This window comes from Xenopus laevis, chromosome 4L (assembly GCF_017654675.1).
Source record: "Xenopus laevis strain J_2021 chromosome 4L, Xenopus_laevis_v10.1, whole genome shotgun sequence".
Classification (NCBI taxonomy): domain Eukaryota; kingdom Metazoa; phylum Chordata; class Amphibia; order Anura; family Pipidae; genus Xenopus; species Xenopus laevis.
This window is the reverse complement of record NC_054377.1, coordinates 23,392,065-23,413,262: the sequence shown is the minus strand read 5'-3', so window position 1 is coordinate 23,413,262 and position 21,198 is coordinate 23,392,065. Positions and strand designations below refer to the sequence as shown.

The 21,198-nt window shown below is 39.0% G+C and overlaps 1 protein-coding gene across 1 annotated transcript in view; it reads right to left on the bottom strand.

Moving 5' to 3' along the window:
* Positions 1-2,175: 2,175 nt before the first annotated feature.
* capn1.L (calpain 1, (mu/I) large subunit L homeolog) overlaps positions 2,176-21,198 on the bottom strand; it is a 32,614-nt gene continuing 13,591 nt past the window's right edge. The window contains 18 exon segments of the mRNA NM_001087016.1: positions 2,176-2,671; positions 4,015-4,073; positions 4,737-4,853; positions 6,093-6,171; positions 6,907-6,975; positions 9,135-9,199; positions 9,286-9,343; positions 12,290-12,355; positions 12,672-12,711; positions 13,419-13,630; positions 13,827-13,838; positions 14,442-14,614; positions 16,002-16,162; positions 16,764-16,838; positions 17,759-17,844; positions 18,711-18,794; positions 19,205-19,373; positions 20,298-20,431. Of these exon segments, the coding sequence (NP_001080485.1) occupies positions 2,645-2,671; positions 4,015-4,073; positions 4,737-4,853; positions 6,093-6,171; positions 6,907-6,975; positions 9,135-9,199; positions 9,286-9,343; positions 12,290-12,355; positions 12,672-12,711; positions 13,419-13,630; positions 13,827-13,838; positions 14,442-14,614; positions 16,002-16,162; positions 16,764-16,838; positions 17,759-17,844; positions 18,711-18,794; positions 19,205-19,373; positions 20,298-20,431 (1,686 nt within the window). The 3' untranslated portion in view covers positions 2,176-2,644.

The window sequence follows — 21,198 nt, the reverse complement described above, 5'->3', positions numbered from 1 at the left end:
AGATCACTAAATTATGCCCACAGCGCAGTCTTTGACAGCGTTACATTGGCGCAACTGCATGGTGACGGCAATTAATAAAAGAATAATAAAGAGAATAACAAATACCATAATTAACATATACGGGCTCTATAGATTATCTGCTTAAAATAAAAAAGTAGGTCCTTTTAAACTGCCCAATCTTTTTGCTATGGTAATGTGTATAGGTAGTAAAGGTAACTGTAAAAATAATTCATGCAATAAAAAAAAATATCACATTTTGCATTGTAATAATGTCCATTAGACAGTTTATTACCGTCCATTTTTCATTTCGTTAAGTTGGTACAATTCTACATTCTATGGTTTTGTTGCCTATAATGTGACACATTTTTGTTCATAGCACTCTACCGGCAGTCCTGACACAACCAGACAGGGACAGTGAATACTGACTTTTGGTAGTCCCAACATGCCCAAACAGAGACAGGAATTACTTGCATTGCTACCACAAGTTGTGCCCACCCCTTGACATAGGTGGTTTGGGCATGGGCTTATAAAGCATGTCGACAGAGCATGTTAAATTGGGACTATTTTAGGATAAGGCAGGTAAGTTGGTCAAAAATCTATTGACCAACAATCACTAGTCAGTGCCTAAGGGGCAAATTCACTAAAGTCCGAAGTTGCGCACAGGGGTAGCGTAAGGTTGCGAAGTTGCGCTAGCATTGATTCGCTATATAAAGCGAAGTTGCGCTAGCGAAGGCTAATTTGCATACGGCACGAAATTCAAATTTCAATGGAGGAACACGTATCTGCACTACAAATGCCTAGAAAACCTTCAAATCTGCAAACAAAAATTTTATTTTGCCCTACACATGTGCCCACTGTCTAGCTAAGTTGCCATGAGCCAGGAAATGTAGGGGGGAGGAATGGGAGCCCCAAAAAATTTTCTATCTTTTTCAGCCAATCAGCCATCATGTAGAAAACACGCCAGCGTTTTTTGGGACTTAGAAAAAATTTTGACTTTTTTTGAAACAATCCCTATCTACTCTATTGCGCTTCGCCTGGTATGAGGTGGCGAAGGAAGTCTAGCGTAAAAGGTAGCGTTCAGTACACTGCGCAAGTTAGTGAATTTGCGTAGTTTCGTCGCTAGCGAAGATTCACCTGGCGTAAGGTTGCGAAGTAACACTAGCGAAACTACGCCAGCGTTCGTTAGTGAATTTGCGCAGTAGTGAAAATGCCAAACGCTAGCGAATTAACGCTAGCGTTCGGCGCTTCGCGCCTTAGTGAATTTGCCCCTTTAAGAGTTTAAAAGAGGAAGCATTAAGACTTATGGAATATGTGGCACTTTAAGTACAATCTTTTTAAGTGACCCAAAATTGTGGCACCAAGAAACACAGTATTTATTGGTTCCAATGTGATAGTCTTACACTGTAATTGCCTGACGATTGTTCTTCTTTGCAATGTAAGTATATGGGGGGGGCTGATTCAAGCTACTTAAAAATACAGCACTTCATACAACCCCATAGGCCATTATCCTAATGCTAAATGTCACATGAAGTGGTTTCTATGCCGGTGGTGAAATGCTGAAAATGGCCTGAAGCACTTTCCATTGACTTTAAGGGTCTGGCTGCACAGGCAGATCCGGGGAGATTAGTCACCAGGCGACAAATCTCCTCTTCTTCACGGCAACTAATCTCCCCGATCTTAGCCTTCCGCCGGCTAAAATGAAAATCCCCTGTGGCAGGCACTCTGAGCGCTTCGTTTTCCAAAGTCGCCCGTAATTGCCTCACAAGGAAACTTGGGGCAAATTCGGAGAACAAAGCGTTCCGAGTGCCTGCCCCCAGGTGATTTACATTTTAGACGGAGGAGGGCAGGGGAAGGCAGATCAGGGAGATTAGTCGCCGCAAAGAAGTGGAGATTTGTCGACTGGCGACTAATCTCCTCGAATCTGCCCGTGTGGCCAGACCCTTAAAGAAACTGAGCTGATGGGCCCAAAAAATGCCTAAACAAGTAAGGTGGGTGGTTTTGGGCATTTTCCACTAGCAGAAAACCACCAGTGTGATATTAACCTATGGACTGATATGGAATATTCTTCCATTTAGTGACCCCAATGTGATCTCTTTAATAGCAGAATCCAACACCAGATAGCAAGATTGATTTTATGATGAAATAACCCATCAGCTGACAAAGAACAAAAGGCAGTTTTTCAAATGTAGAAAAATATGTATTTTTGGATACATACTAACCAATATGCAAAGAAAACCCCCTGATATTTTATACATTTTTTGCCAGTACACATTACAGGATGAGGCTTTATTTTTGGCATCTAATATCCAGTACAAAATGACAGTATATGTGTAACTACAGATATCTGGTCACAGGCATGACCTAAACAGGCACATTTGTATCCCCAACTGGCGATTGGGTAGATTATCTTTACAGACTTACTACAGAGGTGGAAGAGGGGAGCAATCTGACAAGGTGGTAGGGTAGAGAAAAGGGGAATGACAAGGGATGCGAGAATGATGAAACAGACACCACGCAAGAGCAGACCCTAAGAGAAATCCTCTTGTATTGCTTTGGCACAGCAGCAGCAGCAGCAGTTGGAAGGCACTCGCCGAAAGTCACAGAAGTATTGAGGGGATCCAGCCCATGCAGAACTGAGATATTTCTATGCAAACATTGTCATTTGGAGCCACTAGGAGGAAAAAAAATGAAATGTAACAAGGTGCCAAGAGCAAAAAGAAGGGAAGAAGTTGCAGAAAGAATTATGAACAGAGATAAAAAAGAACACAAAGAAAGACAATACACGTGGGTGGAAAGATATGGGCAGACATAACAATGGCACATGTTATTTCTACTGTTACTTTAGCATTAAAACAGGTTTTACTGTTCAGTGGCTTTCGTTTCAAATCTGTGACAGCCATTATATCTACTTAAATACTTAGGTACTTCTTGCTTTGCTCTGCTAGCTAGTTATTGGGGCAATTTTACACTAATCTAGTCCAATGAATGCCTGTGGATTACAGAGGATAATTGCATTTGCTCTTACACATATAAAAAAACAATATATTTTCTACCCTGGAGTTTTCCGTTCCTCCTGGAGCAGGTCTTGCTACTTGGCCAATGCCAGAGCCAAGTGCCAACCTTGTTTGAAGGTGTGCTTTGCATACATTTGTTGGCTGTTTCATATAAATAATCCTAATTCCAAGAAGGCATCAAATAATATTCTACGACACATGGGTGAGTGATTGGGGTAGGGGGGAGAACTATGGGGGTTATTTACTAAACTCCGAAGGGCAAAATCCTGAAAAATTTGTGTTTTTTAGAATAAAATCCGAATTTTTTGTGAAAAAAAAAAAATCACAACATTTTCGGAATTTATTAAACCCCAAAGTCAGAATCTGAAAATCCGGCATTTCAGACCTGTCGAGGTTGCATATAAGTCAATAGGAGAAGTCCCAATGATTTTTTGATGTGCGCTGGGTTTCGTGTAATACCCAGAAGTTTTCAGGAAAAAATAGAAAAAAACTGAGTTTTTGGGTGAAAAATCCAAAAAAAAATTCGTGAAAATCTGATATTTTTTCCTGCAAACCAAATTTTCAGGAAAATGTAATAATAAATAAGGGTAAAAAACCAGAGTGGATTTGATCGGAGTTTGCAGCAGAAAATGATGTGATAAAATCGAACTTTGATAAATAACCCCCTATGTGAAACACCCACATTCGCAAGCTAAGCAGGTATGCTCTCTGACCAGCCAAACGGAACAAGTATGGCCACTTTTTTATTGGTCTGATTACTGTTCTGATTGTATAGCCAGGTATACAGGTATAGGTATACAGGAAGAGTAGCAATGGATATCGGTTGTGAGGCAGTATCCACGTACCATTACTATTATTGCTATGTGTATGGCTACCTTAAATGAAAAAAGGAGAGAAGGGAAAGGGGCAATAAGCCAAGAAAAAATGGTGAAAACAGAAGGGAAAGAAAGTTTAAAGAGAGCAACGAAAGACAAACAAACAGTACAGATAAAAGACTTACACTAAACAGGTCAAAATTGATCACTCCTTGTTTCTGTGTGTCCATACCCTGGAAAAATCCTGAAAAAGAAAGAAAGAAAGAAAATATGAGATTATTTTCAGAAGAAAATCTATCAAGAAGAAATTTTAGGGATCTGATCGGAAGAACAGGGATCAGGTGACATCTAGCGGATGTGTATGGAAAGCAAGCGCTATACAACAAAGGACAGGAAATCATTTTCTTTCTGATATTCACACCTGAAATTAACAGTTTTTTTACATATATCATAATATTGTCTTTGAAAATGGCGATTGCGAACATTGCCATGGGTAAAACATATGAATTCATGGTTCAAGGCAAAACAAAGCACCCATCATAAACAGTTGTTTATTTATAAACACTGGACAAACTGCACCTTGAAGAAAATGATAGCAACTAAATGGAAATGAGCTTTTTTAGGCCAGCTGCAGGCAGGACAATAAAAGCAAACACTAGATTCGGTTGCCATGGGTGCAAATTTGCCCATGTTCATAAATGAACCCCACGCCTGATAAAGGGAGGGTTTATCATCCTGAATCATTGATGCACCAGTGACTCATGATGTAATGGATGGATTAAGACCATTTCGCATGCATCTTCTTGCATATCATGTTAAATGTAATTGGCACAGTCCTTCTAGACGTGTTCCTGCTTTTAACTACTGACTCTGAACCAACAGAGAGAAATGGGAGGAAAGAACTCACGGAACATAGTCTCCAGCCTGATGAGACAGCATGTGAAGCTATCGAAATTCACGGCCATATCAGGCTCCGAGTATCTGGTGATGATGAGCTGGTGCAGACTGTTGGTCAACTTGAAACCTGGATTAATTAATGAATGAATTAATGGATATACAGAAGAACATTTCTAAAACACTTTTGCATAAAAGTTCATCCCTTTTCATGAAAAATATCCAATATGTGCCACTCAATAATCCTGTATAGATTCTGAGCTCTCAAACATACTATATCATCTCAAACCATTAGGCACACACACACATGCATGCTAGGTCACTTCAGCCAAAGATGGGGGTTCAAGGAAAAAGATCTGTTTCTTTTAGAGGAGAAGAAAATAGCATTTTACACTTGGCAAAACGTAGACACCCCCAAGTGATTACTTTTACTTACCTGACACCCTGGGCCGGTGCTCCCATTAGCAGAAAACTGCACCGGCCTGGGGTTCTTCTAGCGAGCATGATGGAGCGATCCTCTTCCTGCTTCTTTAGTTTTCATATTTCCCGGGGCAGACGAATGTGCAGTAGAGCGAAATCGTTGGCTGTTTTGTTAAAGTTCAGCTTTTCGCTCTACTGCGCATGCTCAGCCGTGAAAAGACCCAAAGAAGCAGGAAGAGGATCGATCCGTGGTGCCCAGGGTTCTTCTAGCGAGCACGATCCTCTTCCTGCTTCTTCAGTTTTCATATTTCTCGAGGCAGACGCATGCGCAGTAGATCTTTTGTTAAAGTTCAGCTTTTCACGTTACTGCACATGCTCAGCCGCAAAAAGACCCAAAGAAGCAGGAAGAAGATCGCTCAGCTCGCTAGAAGAACCCCGGGCCGGTGCTGTTTTTGCTGATAGGAGCACTGGCCTGGGGCGTCAGGTAAGTAAAAGTAATCACTTGGGGGGGTGCCTAACTTTTGGCATCCCCAAGTGTAAATGGTATTCCTTCTCCTTTAAACCCCTTCTTGCCCTGTGGAGACCTTTCCTGGAAGGAGGACAGAAGTTAAACAAGAAGAGAACCTGGGCAAGCGATTATAATAAAGCTATGAATCAGGAATGTCCAAACGTGTGATCTTGTGTTGCACCAAAATTTTCAGCATTCCCCCTACGAACCAAGGGTTGCTGGGAGTACTAACGCATAGGGTGGGTGTATTACTTATAACAAGTAGAGCAAATATTATACTGTAAAATAATAGGTTCATTTAAAAAACATTAGATTGTAGTCCAGGCAATTGCTCTCTCTGATCTTTATTAGAATCTCCCAGCCTCCCCTTTCAATCATTTAGGACATGTTTCATCTGTACTGTCTTTGCATTGAGCCCATTGAGAGCTCCCCTGAAATTACCTGCAGACTCCAAAGCTAGACGCATCTCATATGCGCTCATGCTTCCAGATTTATCCATGTCAAACTTTCGGAATATGGTCTGTTAAATGAACAATAGTGTCTGTTAGATTTGTGGTTTCTGGGTTCAAGTTGCAATATCCACTTCTGTTCTACATTCTATAGTTATTACATATTTTATCATAGAGTTACAAAATTGTACAATAAAAAGTCCCTGTGTAATTTTCCTTCTGTTATGTTTAGCAGGAAAGGTAAAGCCTTATTTGCAGCAAGTAAAGGAGAGTCTGACTAAATACAGGTATGGGATCCGTTATCCAGAAACCCACTATCCAGAAAGCTACGAATTACAGAATGGCTGGCTCCTATAGACTCCACTTTATCCAGATTTTTAATTTTTTTTTAAATGATTTCCTTTTTCTCTGCAATAATAAAACAGTGTCTTGTACTTGATTCAAACTAAGATATAATTAATCCTTATTGGAAGCAAAACCAGTCTGTTGGGTTCATTTCATGTTTAAATGATTTCATGGTAGACCTAAGACATGAAGATCCAAATTACGGAAAGATCCATTATCGGGAAAACCCCAGGTCCCGTGCATTCTGAATTACAGGTCCCATACCTGTACTTTTATATTTATTCTCATTCCTACAATGAGTCTACAGAATCCCCTGACAAGTTTAAGATTTCATGTGAATTCATGCTTTGTAATAAAACACAATCTAGAGTTTTTTTTAGGCAAAACAGATCATTCAACCATATGGCACATTTGTGTTTATTTCCCCTTTCATTTTAACCTGTTATTATTGCAAGCCTTACCAAGTAATTCTTAATTTTATTCCACAGAATATTGAACTCCACCAGTCCTAATTTCCCATTTCCATCTTTCTGTAAAGGAAAATTAAGGAAAACATGCACACTGTTCCAGCATTAATATAACCCAGGTCAGTACTGTGCAGCAATTTTCATGCAGTGGGCCAATCGTCTGTCCTACTACATGTTTGAGAGACGGGTGTATATTAAAAAATAATTATGGCTTATAATTACCCTTAGTTCATATAGCGCTGCCGCTGACATATTACACAGAAATTTACTAAGATTATACATCATTGACATCAGGCCCTCAAAAAGTTTTTGAAGCCATTGTGAAGACTGAGACCATGGGTCTGTAGATGATCTTAATTAATAACCTTTAAGTTGGCCATACACTGCCACTAGTTTGGCAGGGTCACAAATGAGCGGATCTAGGCCTGCTTTGGCCACCCACATGCTAGTGTGAATTGAACGGATATATATAATGACCTACAGGCCCATCGGATAAGGACCACATCAACACACCAATGAGGCCCTTGTCGGATGGTAAAATCAAACCTGCCCGGCACACCTATCGATGGGCACCATATGCAGCCATGGGGCTAGATGTATTGTCACGTTTCCCAGGTGCCTTCAGTCATGTGATGTGCTCTGATAAACTCAGTGATATCACCTCCTCCCTTTCCCCCAGCAGTCTAACAATAGAACAATATGAAGACAACCAGATAACAGCTCCTTGACACAAGATAACAGCTGGTGGCTTTTCAACTTTATGATCATAACTTTGTAACTAAAAACCCCTGGTTTGTAAACACATGCACTTGCATTTATACTGAATTATTTATGAGACAGGGGACCAGGGAAGTGCATTTTAAGTAGCACTTTCATTATACTGAAATATACTTTAATCTAGCCTTTAGAGTGCTTCCACAACCCCCCGAAATTTGTGCAAGATAACAGCTCCCTGGTACATATGAGAATTGTACTCAATAGTAAAAATCCAAGTCCCACTGCGACTCCTCCAGTTACACTGAGTAGGAGAAACAATCGCTTTACTGAAAGCAATTCCATCATGAAGTGCTAGCTCATTTTAAAAGTACTGGATCCGGCACAATGACCTGAGATGTTGATGTTGTATTTTAGAGTGAATTATTTGTAATGTAAACAGTGTAAAAAGTACTTGAAAACGTTTGAGGAATTGCTCAGTGGAAACAGTTGTATCAGCTGTCACCACCCTGCAGTCCTCCAGTTAACCAGTTCAGGTGCTTACAAAAATGTGTTCAATTTAAAATTCAACTTTTATTTCTCTCATTTAAAAAAAAAAAAAAACAGACCACGCTGCCAAATACACACAACACAACGCTGAAAATCCATTTCAGAGAAGCTGGACCATGTCCATAAAAAACATACACTTTAAAAACATAGGACAAATGGGGATATTACACAATGGTAATTCACCAGCCCTGGTGGTCTGTTTTTTTTTTAAATGAGAGAAATAAAAGTTGAATTTTAAATTGAACACATTTTTGTAAGCACCCGAACTGGTTAACTGGAGGACTGCAGGGTGGTGACAGCTGATACAACTGTTTCCACTGAGCAATTCCTCAAAAGTTTTCAAGTATAGATACAATATTTAACTTGCGGGTGTGTGGATACCTAGTAGCACTTTCTCTGTTACTCTATTTAAGGAACAGTGTAAAAAGTACACCATAACAAATCAAGACAGCATCCCTTAGAGAAAACACAAAGGCTCTATACTATCCTGTGCAGTAACAGGAATGGTGGGCTAAAGTTTGCATTTTCAGGCTATAATCTGCCCTGTGTATACAGTTATAGGAAGATGATATTTCTGCCACTAACTGAGACGGGACAGCATCAGTGGGAATTTGGTATTTGAACAGAAAAGAATTAGACTGACTGTGGCTTAAGCAGAGATATTGATTAATATAGGGTGCCATCTAGTGTTTGGGTCTGAAGCTAAAAATATTAAACATTTGCTGCAGGATAGAAAGCCAACTTTAACTCTTTCTGTTTCTGAATCTAACTTGTACTGGTAGTGAAAGACGCCACATAAGTGGATTGTGGAAAAACGTAGTAATTGACTCTACCACAGTCCAGTGGCTTTGGCATGATTTTCATTAAATGTTGTCAATGCACTGGAAATGTGCGATAATGAAGAAACCTAAATAAAAAAGCGGGGTGCATCCTCACACAGATGACCGCTAAAAGGATACATCCATCAGGTTCACCATGCTGCGGCACGACTCCAAACTAAATCCCGTTGTGCGGAGATCTTTATCTGTATAGAGAACAGGGAATATTAAAGACACCAACAAAAAAAGTCACCGGCTACAAAAACCTCATCTATAAATTTCCCACACTTACGTTTTGATACAATTTTATTTAAAATGGACTGTAACTCCGTATAACTGATTTCCATATCCTGCATCGGAAGAAGAACCAGACACCATTAGATCATTACACAAATAAGAGCTTCCCATATCGATATATTAAGAGGCCTGGTGACATTTGGTGCTTCTGAGCTACTGAGAAATTATGCCCTCTGCCTTAAATAAAACATATATTGCAAAATATTTAAGCTACGCAAATATGCCAATTCTCTGGCCACATCTGGGTAACAGTTTCAAATCAGATTCATATCATAAAGTTTTGAAAATGTCACCCAGCCACTAATAGCTGCAACCCCAGACAAAAGGGCACAGGAATGAGAAGGGGGAGGGGGCGACAGAAAAATATATAGGTTTGTATAACTAGAACAGCCTGTGCAGAACAACCTTTATATATCAGGCTCATGTTTGACATATACAGTATATATATATATATATATATATATATATATATATATATATATATATATATATGTATGTGTGTGTATATATGTGTATATATATATATATATATATATATATATATATATATATATATATATATATATATATCAATATCACATTCCAGTGAGTATCCGCACTCCAATGCACTCTGGTATGGCTTCTCCAGCTGGGGTGCACGGTTAAAATATATGCATTTGAATTCTCTGAAGAACCAGCACTCCCGTATATAAAAATATCAGTTTTTATCTCTGTTACATTCCAACGTTTTGGTCCCTGTTGGGACTTTTCTCAAGGATAATTCAGAAACATTTAGACAATCTTAAATAGCCTTACAAATTCAAATCCTCCAATCAGTGCTTGTTATCCAAACTTAGTTAATTTCGTGATTTAACCCATTGTGACTTTCTTTGCCTTAGTGTCATAAAAATACATTTTTTCTTTGGTAGTGCTATCATTACAAAACACTCATCCCTTGTACATCATAAATATTATAAATAAGTGCATAAGAACATGTGCAAAAAACAATTTCAAATATCGCATAATAAAACCAGTGTAAAAATTCCACTTGATACTTGCCCGGTGCATGCCTATTCTTTCCTTCAATTCCCTTAGCTACTCCCGTTCAAGTAATTTAAAGGAACAACTCAGTCCGTCAGATCCAAGAGATCGGTACATGAAGAGAAGTGGCACAAGTAACCCTAGCTAGCGGAGGATGGGAGTGTTTAAGTGCAAAGGCTGCATTATGTGTGGTACCCTAATTTTAGGAACACACTTTACTCAACCACACACAGGCAAGCGTTATGAAGTTAAGCAACGAATGACCTGTGAGTCAACACTGGCTGTATATATAATTTAAATGCCCAATTGAAGGAAAGAATAGGCATGCACCGGGCAAGTATCAGGGCTGTGTTAGACCCTGAGAGGGCCAAGAATAGGAGTAAAATAGATCAAAAGCAAGATATAGCCCAACAACCGGTGGCGAAGCATTTGGCGGAGGCCAAACATAGTGCCTCTTCTTTTAGATGCATGCCAGTCGAACAAATACAAGTACATCCGAGAGGATGGGATGTAAGAAAAACACTCCTGAAAAAAGAGGCTTTTTGGATATATGAACTCAATTGCATTTCGCCAAGGGGCATGAATGGACAGGTCAACATGGGGTGTTTCTTAACCTAACTTAAAGTCGTGAATCAAAAGATTATTTTTACAGAACAAATAAGGAAAAGAGGTTGGGGCCCCAACAGTCTTTTTTTAAAAAGTTTTCTCTATTCATCTAGTGGTTTTACAGTGAAAGGAAATGTTTTATGTATAATAGATACAAATTAGTTACAATTTTGTTTTAGGATACTTTTGTAACTTATGGATTTTAACTAAGCACTGTAACACGAGCAAATGAAACACAGCGGTGACATCTAGTGGACAGAATGAATTTTACAAGTACACATAATTTTTATGGAATTTTTACACTGGTTTTATTATGCGATATTTGAAATAGTTTTTTGCACATGTTCTTATGCACTTAATTATAATATTTATGATGTACAAGGGATGAGTGTTTTGTAATGATAGCACTACCAAAGAAAAAATGTATTTTTATGACACTAAGGCAAAGAAAGTCACAATGGGTTAAATCACGAAATTAACTTAGTTTGGATAACAAGCACTGATTGGAGGATTTGAATTTGTAAGGCTATTTAAGATTGGCTAAATGTTTCTGAATTATCCTTGAGAAAGGTCCCAACAGGGACCGAAACATTGGAATGTAACAGAAATAAAAACTGATATTTTTATATATGGGAGTGCTGGTTCTTCAGAGAATTCAAATATATATATATATATATATATATATATATATATATATATATATATATATATATATATATATATATATACACACACACAAGAACCATGAATATCCTGTAAATGATATCCTTATAAATGGTGGTTATAATTGGAGCTTAGTGAGAATAAAGGGGGTACTTTATTCACTATATATATATATATATATAGATAGATAGATAGATAGATAGATAGAGAGAGAGAGAGAGAGAGAGAGAGAGAGAGAGAGAGAGAGAGAGAGAGAGAGAGAGAGAGAGAGAGAGAGAGAGAGAGCTTTTTCTTATGGGCAGTTAAACGTATGTGCCAGCTAATTTGAGTATTAGCCGAGAGGACGGGACTTAGGTTTAAATAAAGTTAGAAGAACCTCTCTGTACTTTTTAAAACTGCACATCTGATTTGTAGCTTTTAAATGAAGTATCAGTCACTCTGAACACTCGAGGTACCAAACTAGAATTGCATTTATTTATCATTTAACCCTTTAAGTTAGGACATTAAATGGCACGCCACTCGTTTCATATTATATGTTTAAGACAACATTGGCTAACGTTTTTATTTGCAAATCAATATGTTATTTGCAATCACAGAGACCAATGGGTAATATCTTAAACACACTTCAATGCACAACATTCCACATATGTGGCAGCCCCGCTCTAGCTACATATACAATAATAATGATATATATTTATGTATATACGTACAGCACCAGCTAGCTGCTTGAAAAGGTTCTTGAACCCTTGATCGATTTCAGTCTCTGACAGAACTTCCTGGAAACAAGAAGACAAAATAAAAAGTCAGACTTGACAGTGGCTTTCCATAAGCTTACAGAAAGGACTTTATACAAGGGCAAGAAGAGATGGTTTAACTAAAAGTGTAAGAGAATTGAAGCTTAATTGATATAGTTTTGGCAGAAATGTAACATTTTCTAGACAACCACCATATGTTTAGCTTGCTTGTATTATCAAGGAACAATACATTAGCCAGAGGCACAGAATAATATGAGGCAGAGACATTGGAGGATAATTATTACAAAATAATCCAATGGATTCATGTTAGGGATAGTTGCTGTCACTAGGTACTCACCTCAGGAGGTAGGTCAGCAGATAAAGGATCATCCATCTCACTGCAGAATGAAACATCATTTATTATAAGGACAGGACACTGATTTGTCTGTGGACTCTTTAATTACATTTCGGGTGATGGACATTACTTAGACATTTTGCATTGCCTCCAAATTACAGGTATGGGGCATGTTATCCAGGATGCTTGGGACCTGGGTTTTTTTGGATAATGGGAATGATAAAGGTAATGGTACCTTAAGTCTACTAGAAAATCATGTAATCATTAAATAAACCCAATAGGCTGGTTTTTGCCTCCTAGATCTTCGTTTGGATTAAATACAAACTACTGTTTTATTATTACAGATAAATAATTTGGATTATCCCATACCTGCATATATTTTTTCTGACTTTTCACCCAAACAAATTCTATTATGATGTCATTTCTTAGCTTGTTAAATATGTACATTTACCAGTGGAGCAATGTTATGAAATCAAATGTTAAGGGATAAAAAAAAAACCTATTTCCCACCTTGAATTACATCCCAGGCTGGGCAATTCTACATTCTGTTCTCTGTGTTTTTTTTATGTAGCTTCCTTGCTGATTTTTTCCACTAAAGGTTTCATCATGCAACAAAGATACAAGTTCTTGAATACCAAGAACCAGCCATGTGATGGTAGGGAGAATTAGATTAAGAAATCTAGTGAGCTCACCATCATGATCATTCCCCTACTCTCGTTCCCATAAAGCCCTGGGATTGTGGCCACTTACACAGAGCCATGCTTGTTTTCAGAGAAGACTCTAATGACAAAGTCTCCTTCCACATTAGGTTCAAAGGTAGAAGGCACCACAATGTATTCTCCGGGGGGCAGTTTGTGGCGGGTGCTGACCTCTCGCAGGTTGATGAACTGCTCTGAGCGAGCACGGGAGGCGTTTTGGAGGAAGAAGTCCCGCTTTAGATGCACACCAGACTGTCCAAGAAACTGACCAAATAAAAAGAAGTGCAGACTACATTATTAACTGAGGGAAACAGAGAAGAGACAACCACATGCATAACAGAAAAGAAATAGAAAAGCACAAGAAATAAACTACTTAAAGGGGACATTGGTTGCAACATACACCTCCCTAGCCATAAAGACATATCAGAAAATTTCCATTAACAGAATGAATTATACTCACCTCTCTGGGAACCTGTTATGAAAAAACAAAAAAAATCATATTATACACTGAATCAGGAAAAACCACATCAAATCTTTAAATACATGTACCTTCTAATACCAGCCCTAAACATCTAAAGCTATTTATCACCTGAAACACATGCACAACAGATTCTAGATGCTGTATCAGTTTAACTCCCACATAACAATGTAACTCAGGGGCCATGTGACAGACAGACGTCTATCCCACTATTTGCCTTTGCAGACACAGAAAGTGCCAGGCCCTGTATTCTCTGACAGATTAAAAAAAACGCTTCTCTTTATGCTAGTATCAAATAATAAAATATTTTTAATGCCAGGTCTAATAATCCTTTTCACTGCAACAACAAACACCTGCCTACAGGGTCAGTCAGTGTCTAAATCTATGTACTCCCTGCGCCTAGCAATTTGTGGATATATTTACCCTTATCTGGGGTGGCCTTGCAGGTTGTTTCAACAGTTATCTACCCCATTTCTTGTATCTACCACAATTGCTGTCTGTGGATAGTACTTACAGCAAAAGCACCTATTCATAAAACAAACCGGTTCATTAGGAATCTAGTATTTCTATTTGGTAAAGCTCCAGTAGGTCCAATACCTCATAGACTGCGAATCCAATGGTCTCCATATCTTTCCCAAAGCGCCTCTCTTTTCTTCTGTTCTTTTGCATAAGTGCAAGGAGGAAGGTGCAACCGGTTTCAGAGCCATAGTCATCATCGCCATCCTCCTCCTCCAGTTTTATCTTGAACTGTGGGTTAATCCAGAATGTGGCTAAGCAGGAAAGAAACAAGAGTAGATGTTTAAAAGGACGATGGTCAGGATCAGGATCTACAAAGCACTAAGCCCTAAACCATTCTCCATAAATAAAGTTCTGCCCTTGCCATCATGCAATATCAAAATTCTTTAAGAATAGATTTCAGATGCAAAAATGATTTTCCTTGCGTCTGAAGGACAAGGGTGCGCTCAGTTTTTATCTCCATCATGGTGTGACATAGTATGAAACTCTTAAATTATGCTGACATCTATCATCACTATCCAAATTTAGAACCACTACTCACATCAACCTTCACCAGTGTATGCCCTTTACTTAGGGGCAGATGTAAGAAGGGTCGAATATCGAGGGTTAATTAACCCTCGATATTCGACTAGGAACTAAAATCGCTTGACTTTGAATATCGAAGTCGAACGATTTAGCGCAAATCGAAGGATTATTCGTTTGATCGAACGATTAAATCCTTCGAATCGAACGATTCGAAGGATTTTAATACAACGATCGAAGGAATATCCTTCGATCAAAAAATCACAGGCAAGCCTATGGGGACCTTCCCCATAGGCTAACATTGACTTCGGTAGCTTTTAGCTGCCGAAGTAGGGGGTCGAAGTTTTTCTTAAAGAGACAGTACTTCGACTATCGAATGGTCGAATAGTCGAACGATTTTTAGTTCGAATCGTTCGATTCGAAGTCGAAGTAGTAGTCGAAGGTCGAAGTAGCCCATTCGATGGTCGAAGTAGCCCAAAAAACACTTCGAAATTCGAAGTTTTTTTAATTCGAATCCTTCACTCGAGCTTTGTAAATGTGCCCCTTAATTTTCTATGCACTCTCTCAAGCTACCACTCCTACTTACAAATACCCCCACAAATATCTCAGCAAATGAGACTGGGGTATCTCTGCTGTAGTATTTCCACCTTGTTGTGCTGCAAGGCAGGCATGCACAAATATCTATTATAAAAAGGCATGCCATATTATTTTAACAAATTCTTGTGCCAGTTTGCAATGGCTGGGGAGGGAGTAACAAGGTAGAAGGACTTGTGTTTATGGGTGATTTAAGTACTGGCATTGGTGTTGCTTTCCAGAGAGCTTGGCAATCCAGTTCAGTCCATATACCAATTATGTGGGAACTATAAGATATATATGTTTTGTTTATAGATTCTGCTGGTCTCTTACAAATGTGAGGATGGTTATAATAAAACACTTGCAGTTGTTACTCTAGGTTACCAGCCCCTGAGCAAACCTTACAACATGTTCTTCATTCATGCTCTTCAGTTCTACTGTGCTGGTGATTGTCATCTCTTGATCTATCCTATCTGAGCGATACCATTATTCAGAATTGAAGTCCCTTATCCAGTTTCCATACATCGAAGGAATGATTCCACTTACCAGGGAAATTTCTGCATCCGCCAGCTGTGCTTCCTTTCCTCCAAGAACCATTGTACACTGTTGTGTTCCACTTGCGGTATCTGCGGGCAGTGAGTGCATCTGGAGTGAGGTTACAAATCTCAAGGCGGGAAAATTCACGAAGGAAGTCCTCAAAAGACATCCTATGGGAAAAGGCACAAAGTGAAAATGAGGTGCTTGTTTTCAGAATTAAAAACCAAAGTCTACACTCTATAGACGCTTGTGTAAGAGGTCGGCAATGCCTCATTTTGAAAGACCAACTAATGTTCTCTCTAAGCTTAATACTACTTTTATGATACCAGGGGGACTCAGTACTTCCTCAGTTACAGGGATTCTAAAGTCTAAAAAAATTTCCACACAGATCAGAATGTATCTAAATTGTTCCAGCTCCTAAAGCATAGCAGCTAATCAGATATTTTCTGTCATTTAAATAGATTAAAGGAGAAGGAAAAGTAAATTGTTCAGGGAACTTTTAAGCAACATAGGGCTGCTGATTTATGGAATTAATAAAGCAGAAACTGTTGCATGCATCTCAGTAATTACAATCAATAATATATATTATAAATGTAAACATAGGAGATGTCACCAAGGAGTTCCACAAGACCACATAAAAGCACAAAGCCAGAGGCAGGTCATGGAATTCTGACTTATATTGTCATATTTTTAACATGGGACACAGGTTTCATTGCAAGAGTATCATTTACAGAATATATATGGCTTGTGTGATAAATTTGTTAGACTCACCAGAATTCTCCATCTTCCATCTTTATTCTCAACTCGTTACTGTCTGCTTGACCCACATAATTCCATTCAGATGAACTATACAGAAAAAAATTAAGATAAAATTTGTAATGTTCCCTCAGGCTCCTCGTGTGGGTCTTCTGTGTACCATAGGACTACGGCAAGATGTTTTATAAAGAAGAAAGTTTTTAATAGACCAATGCATGTCAACTCAGCTGCACAACGGGTGCCCATGTTCGAGCAGACAGTGACTGATGATTTGGTTCCACTTAACCAAGGTTAAGTAGCCTGCTGGTACATGTATGGGTCAAAAATTATCACTAATGCATCCAGTATCTGACTGGGGCTTATTTGGATATTGATTTGGGTAATAAAAATAAAATAAATAAAAAAATAAATAAATTAAAGAAGAAGACCCCCATTCCAAGGGTTGCCAAAATTTGGAAACTACGGTATAAATTAGAAGAGACCCAATGGTAGTAATGCAGTAGTCAAAGTAATTAGAAACATTAGAAAATCTTTATTAGGACATGTGCAGTGTAACGCGTTTCGTGCCAAATGGGCACTTACTCATAGGCTATTGATTTGGGTACACTAGAACTAGCTATCCGCCCCCAGTGGCTTTGGATATTCACCTCCCCAATAAAAGGATTTTTTGCAGTCTCAGACTACTGCCGTGGATATGTCCTGCATTTCTATCTTTCTTGAGCAAATCATTTAGGGTATTAACACAGAATAGCCTGCAGGACGACCAAGAAAGCAATTGATATCGGTGAGCTACAGTTCATCTAATATATTTTGGAATAACCTATCCGCCCCCAGAACTGTATCAGACTCTAGATGCGGTCTGCGACTGATGGTCTGACCAGTGAGATGTGATCATTATTATAAAAACCCAGTGAGGTCCACTGATGGGGGGAATGAAAAAACATGGTGACCTGATTTGTGCCGGGTTTACTTTATTAGAAAAGAAAGTGTAGGTATAATCTTGGCCTTACTTATCGCTCCATGCGCCTGTCCATTCCACCTCACCCCATGGGTTTCGCATCCGAATCAGCTTGGTGTTCTGACCCCTAAAGTTGATCTTAGACAGAACAAGCACAATGAAATCAATTATTAGGAGAGATACAATGAAATTATCACAGAAAAGCACCCACAAGTGCTTAAAGAAATGACCCAATAATAATGTACAGAGAGATAATGCTTTTGTCAGCTTATTATTATCTTCAAATTATTTGTTTCTAAGGGTAGAGACACACGTCCAGATTCGGGGGGAGATTAGTAGCCCGGCGACAAATTCTTCTCTTCTTCGGGACGACTAATCTCCCCAAACTGCCTCCCGCCAGCTAGAATATAAATAGTCGGCGCGACTAAATCTCCCTGAAACTGAGCGTGTATCTCTGCCCTAAGAATCTAACAGTTTCCTTGGTACATAATCATGGAGGAAAGTGTGCATTGTGCATCTGAAAAGGAGATTATTTCTGAAATCTTTGAAACCATTGATATCTCTACTGGAAGGAGCCAGTTGCACCCTCCTGCTGCTGTCCATAATCTGATCCTTCTCTTGGAAAAACAAGGACAACATACCAGAAAACCAGAATCCCCAGTCTTGGCCATACATACCGTATCTAATTTAGGTTGGCAGATTTTCACCAAACTGTCTTAAACATAATAGTATATATAGTTCCACACCTCCCAGTCCCTAGCAAAACTCCACATGAATAGAAAAGCTTGCTGTCATAGAGCCTGATAAAATGACATTCTACATAAGACTTTCAGCTGAATCACTTGCAGTTTACCAATAATGCTAATTCTGGCATTAAACAAATCTTTGTAGCTTAAAGGTGTAATATACTGTATGAATCTATAGAGTTCTGATAAGAGTATAATAGTATAGTATATTATAATCACTAAAGAAAGCAATATAGTTTAAGTATGGTCAAGCATTACCTCTTTGGCCCCTGTAACAGAGTATGCGTGACCTTTTACAAGCTTCTTGAATGTTACGGCTTCCATATCAGTGGCACTAGTGATCTAAAGAAAAGAAGACAAGAAAACAAAGAACAATTCAGCACTCAGAACATGAAAGACATGATCATGGGGATTTAAGAAAAGCTAAAGACTGAATTTAGAAGCAGAAATTATTAGTAGGGGAGAGAGCAATAATAATTCATCTATTTTATTTGTCACAAGCAAGAGCTCTTCTAGGGTGACAGCTAGATGTACACAATAAAAGCAGCTCAGTTGCCAGGCTCAGTTGTTCCGCAGAGACAGTTTAGCTATAGATCAGGGAAACAATCGTTTTGGGGTGAATCTGTATTTGCTGCTCTAAATATTCCTGGAACTGAGGCTGAATGACTGATACACTGATATTTTCCTTTATCAGCACCCATGTTACCCCAGAAACAGCCGTGGGTATTGGAGGGAACAATAAGGAAACTCACATCAATGGAACAGCCCATGAGGGAACCTCGCTCCAGTGCCTTCAGAATTATGTTAAACAGATCTTTAGGTGCTTTCTTCATCTCATACCACTCAGTAACACCTCCAGTAAAATCCTCAAACCCTTCTGATGTGCTGCCTCCAGAAAGAGCCTCATAGCAACCGTTGGCCCTGTACATGGAGAAAAATGTGGTTATGACAGATTTAAACAGTACACTAAGGATTTATCAAGGGTTAAATTGAAAATTCGAAAAAAAACCTTAAATTCGACTAGGGAGTTATTCAAATTCGATTTGCGTTTTTTAAAAAAATTTGAATTTTGAGATTTATCATACTCTGGCCTTTTAAGAACTCGAATTCGACTTTTCACCACCTAAAACCAGCCGAATTGCTGTTTAAGTCAATGAGAGACGTCCAGGGATCAATTTGGAGTTGTTTGCAGCCTTCCTGGCATTCAAGTTTTTTTTGGAGCAAAAACTCGAATCGAGTTTTCTAAATTAGAATCTATTCGAGTTTGATTTAATTCATCCGAGTTTTTTTTAATACATTTCGATTGGTCGAATTACGAATTTATGGGAGTTTAGGGGTGTTTTTAAAAACCTCACAGAAATTTAAAATTCGACCTCTGATAAATGTGCCTCCCTGTGCAAGAAGATGAGGGATTTTAACACACACAACATTCAGCCACATGCAAAATGTCTTAAAATCAGAATGAGCAAATTTTAGTGATGCCCCATAACGATCTACATCCATAATATCACTGTTAGCATTCTGTTCCATGGAAAATATTACTTAAATATTATATTGATTTATAAGAGAATTTATATTGCTATATTTAAAAAAACCTATTTCTTATGTGACCTTACCATAATAAATATCTGAATGAAAAGTATGAAATAGGAGGGTGATTTAGACAAGCTGTTTGTTGACAGTGTCTTGAGATCTAATGATCACTGCTAAAGGTCTACTGGTAGACCCCGAACTACCTTTTGGACACCCCTGCTGTACAGGATAATCCCCCACTCAGGGCCAAACATCATGTTGTGTGAAGCCGGCACACTTATAAGGATATGAGATAGGAATGAAAAGACTCACTTGGCATAGGCCTTCTCCAGCAAAGCACTCCAGAACTCATTCCCAGAAGCCGAGTGCACGAACACAAGTTTTCCATCTTTAACAGGGAGCAAATCATCGATAACCACATCGACCCACTCGCCAAACTGCCACAGCTGTAGAGGATGATAATGGACACAAAGGGGTGAATAACTAGTTAAAGCATTGCTATACACACAGCCACCAAGGGGTGTCATCAGTGTTCTAGAACACGTAAAGCATGTACTCAAACCAGTAAGTGCTTTCCATTTGCTTCAGGTTAAAATTTAATCACAGTTACTCCTCCAAGGTAGTTAAAGCACTGCAATTAAATAAATTTCGGCAGATAAAGGGAAGTACTAAGGTTAATAATCACACATGAAGATTTGCAGATAATACTTCTAGCTGACTCAAGACAAGCTTTAGGGCAGGAGCACAAGGGCAGATTCGGGGAGATTTAGTCGCCTGGCGACTAATTGCCTCTTCTTCGGGGCGACAAACTCCCCGAACTGCCTTCCTCCTGCATGCTAAAATGAAAAATCGACTGCGGCAATGCACTCGCGGCAATTTGATTTCCGAAGTCGTCCGAAGTTTCCTCGTGAGGCAACTTCGGCAATCTAAGTGCCGCGAGTGCCATTGAGCTGGCGTTTTGTCATTATAGCAGGCGGAAGGCAGGGGGAAGGCAGTTCGGGGAGATTGTCATCCCTGAATCTGCCCGTGTGCCCCTGCCCTTAGGCTAGGACCAGACGGGCAGAACTTTCAGCCCCCACCACTAGCCAAATCTTCTTGTCTGCTCGCTTCCAGAAGCTTTGTGTTGGCTCCAGCTTGAACAGACTCGGCGGATTTCGGCAAAGAAACGCAGGACTTTGCATTTCGAGCTGAAATCCGTCAAGTCTGTTCACAA